This window comes from Ipomoea nil, unplaced genomic scaffold (genome assembly GCF_001879475.1).
Source record: "Ipomoea nil cultivar Tokyo-kokei standard unplaced genomic scaffold, Asagao_1.1 scaffold2610, whole genome shotgun sequence".
Taxonomy (NCBI): domain Eukaryota; kingdom Viridiplantae; phylum Streptophyta; class Magnoliopsida; order Solanales; family Convolvulaceae; genus Ipomoea; species Ipomoea nil.
In genome coordinates this window covers 851692-853729 of record NW_017619038.1, presented here as the reverse complement: position 1 = coordinate 853729, position 2038 = coordinate 851692, and the positions used below count along the sequence as shown (strand labels likewise).

The window sequence follows — 2038 nt, the reverse complement described above, 5'->3', positions numbered from 1 at the left end:
GTCGGCGGTATTCACCCCCTAGGTCCGACTGTATGGACTTGATAGAACACGAAAATAGGCGTTCTACCATAACACGAAACGAATTAAACACATTATAAAGATCTGATTTTAACCGTAAGGGATAAAACCAGCAATATCGTGAATAATCATCCACGAATAAAACAAAGTATTTAAAACCGTCTGCAGAAAAAACGGGGGACGGGCCCCAAATGTCCGTATACACAATATCTAGAACATTATTACTTGAATATGAAACCCTATCTAAAGGAAATCTTGAAGCTTTTCCCATTTGACACGCCGTGACAACCCTGGCAGACCTGATTTATTTCGTAAGACAAAACAGTGACGCAACGCATGTTGAAGTGCACGAGAATGTGGATGCCCAAAGCGGCGATGCCACGTTAAAGGTGATGCCAGTGAGGTTATGAACGCAAAGTTATGACAGGGAACGGACAATTTGTAAAGACCCCCCGAACTAGGCCCCGTAAGGAGTACCTTCTTGGTGTGACAATCCTTCACAAAAAAACAATTGGCATGAAATTCAACAAATACATTATTTTCACGAGTAAGCTTCGGAACAGACAATAATGAAACTGACAAATCCGGGACATATAAGATATTTGACAGACTCAAAGATTTTGAATTACACGGAATTGATGCACAACCAATATGCGAAATAACCAAACCTGAACCGTTGCCGATGCGGAGCTGTTCATTGCTGGTGTACTCCTTCGACTGCGTTAGAACTGTGGAGTCCGGCGTCACATGGGAGGATACCCCGGTATCTGGGAACCAAACATCCGTTGCTGCTGCTGGATTTCCAACGTCACCGGCGACTGCCATATTGGCCTGAACCGGTGGTTGTCCGGTGTAACGCCTGAAACAATATACGGCCGTATGGCCATGGGACCTGCATATTTGGCAGCGAGGTCCACCACCGCCTTGTCCACGTCCACGACCATTGCCGCTACCACGTCCACGGCCTCGGCCATTGCCACCGCGACGCTGTCCAGCGAACCCGTCACCATTCTGCCGGCGGTTACGATCAGCCACCATTGCCGTTGGAGCCCCACCGGAGATCTCCCCACTTGCGGGATAGTCATCCGCGAAGATAAAGACCTGGGCTTGCAAGTAGTCAGAGAGTTGCGGGATTGTCACTGGGTTACCTGAAACTGCGAGTGACGCGACCATAGCCCTGAACTCCAGACGCAGACCCTTGAAAACATACAAGTTCTGCTCATCAAGTGACACCGAATGGCTGGCGAGGGCAAGGTCCTCGACAAGCAGTTGTGCTCGGCCTAAGTATTCTGCCGGCGTGCTATCTCCCTGGCGGAGGTCCTGGAATTGGCCAAGAAGATTGAGACAGCATGCTCTCATCGATGATCCCAGGGCCGTGCCAATGGATTCCCAGACGGCGCGGGCGGTGGTGCGGACGACGGCGAGGTACATGACCTTGTCGAGGAGAGACGATATGAGCAGCGAGAGTATCGCTTGGTCCTGTTGGACCCAGGCAGCGAACTCAGGGTTTGCTGCGGCGATCGGTGTGCCTGCGGAAGTGCCTTCGCCGGAGGTGGTAGAGGTCTCAACCATCGCCGGAAGACATGGATGGGTTCCATCCACATATCCAAGAAGCCCTTGGCCTCGGAGAAAATGGATCAACTGCGTCCGCCAGAACAAGTAGTTGTGCGCCGTGAGTTTGAGGGAAACGAAATGATGGGCAGAGGTTAAAGGATTTGGGTGGGTGGTGGGAGGAACGCCGGCGGTGGCAGATGGTGTATGTTCGGAGGAGTTGACGAACATCTTCGGTTGAGGAGAAGAGAGAGAGGGTCGATGGATTGTTATTGGATGAGAGGATCGGAAACCTTAGGCTATCTGATACCAGATGAATGTTGGGATTAGAATTTCAAACAGTAACACGATAGGTACAATATACTAATATAACTAAACTCACATAACTTAACCCTGTAGACTAGGAATACAAGTAACAGTAACCTAATATATCTCACAGAGACGAGGAATGGGTCTAAAGCCCTCGGTA

General features: G+C 49.9%; 1 protein-coding gene across 1 annotated transcript; it reads right to left on the bottom strand.

Annotated features, from left to right (window-relative positions):
• Positions 1 to 261: 261 nt before the first annotated feature.
• Positions 262 to 1800, bottom strand: LOC109154157. The gene has a single exon (XM_019302018.1). It carries the CDS (start codon positions 1798 to 1800, stop codon positions 262 to 264), a length of 1539 nt encoding a protein of 512 aa, XP_019157563.1.
• Positions 1801 to 2038: the final 238 nt, after the last annotated feature.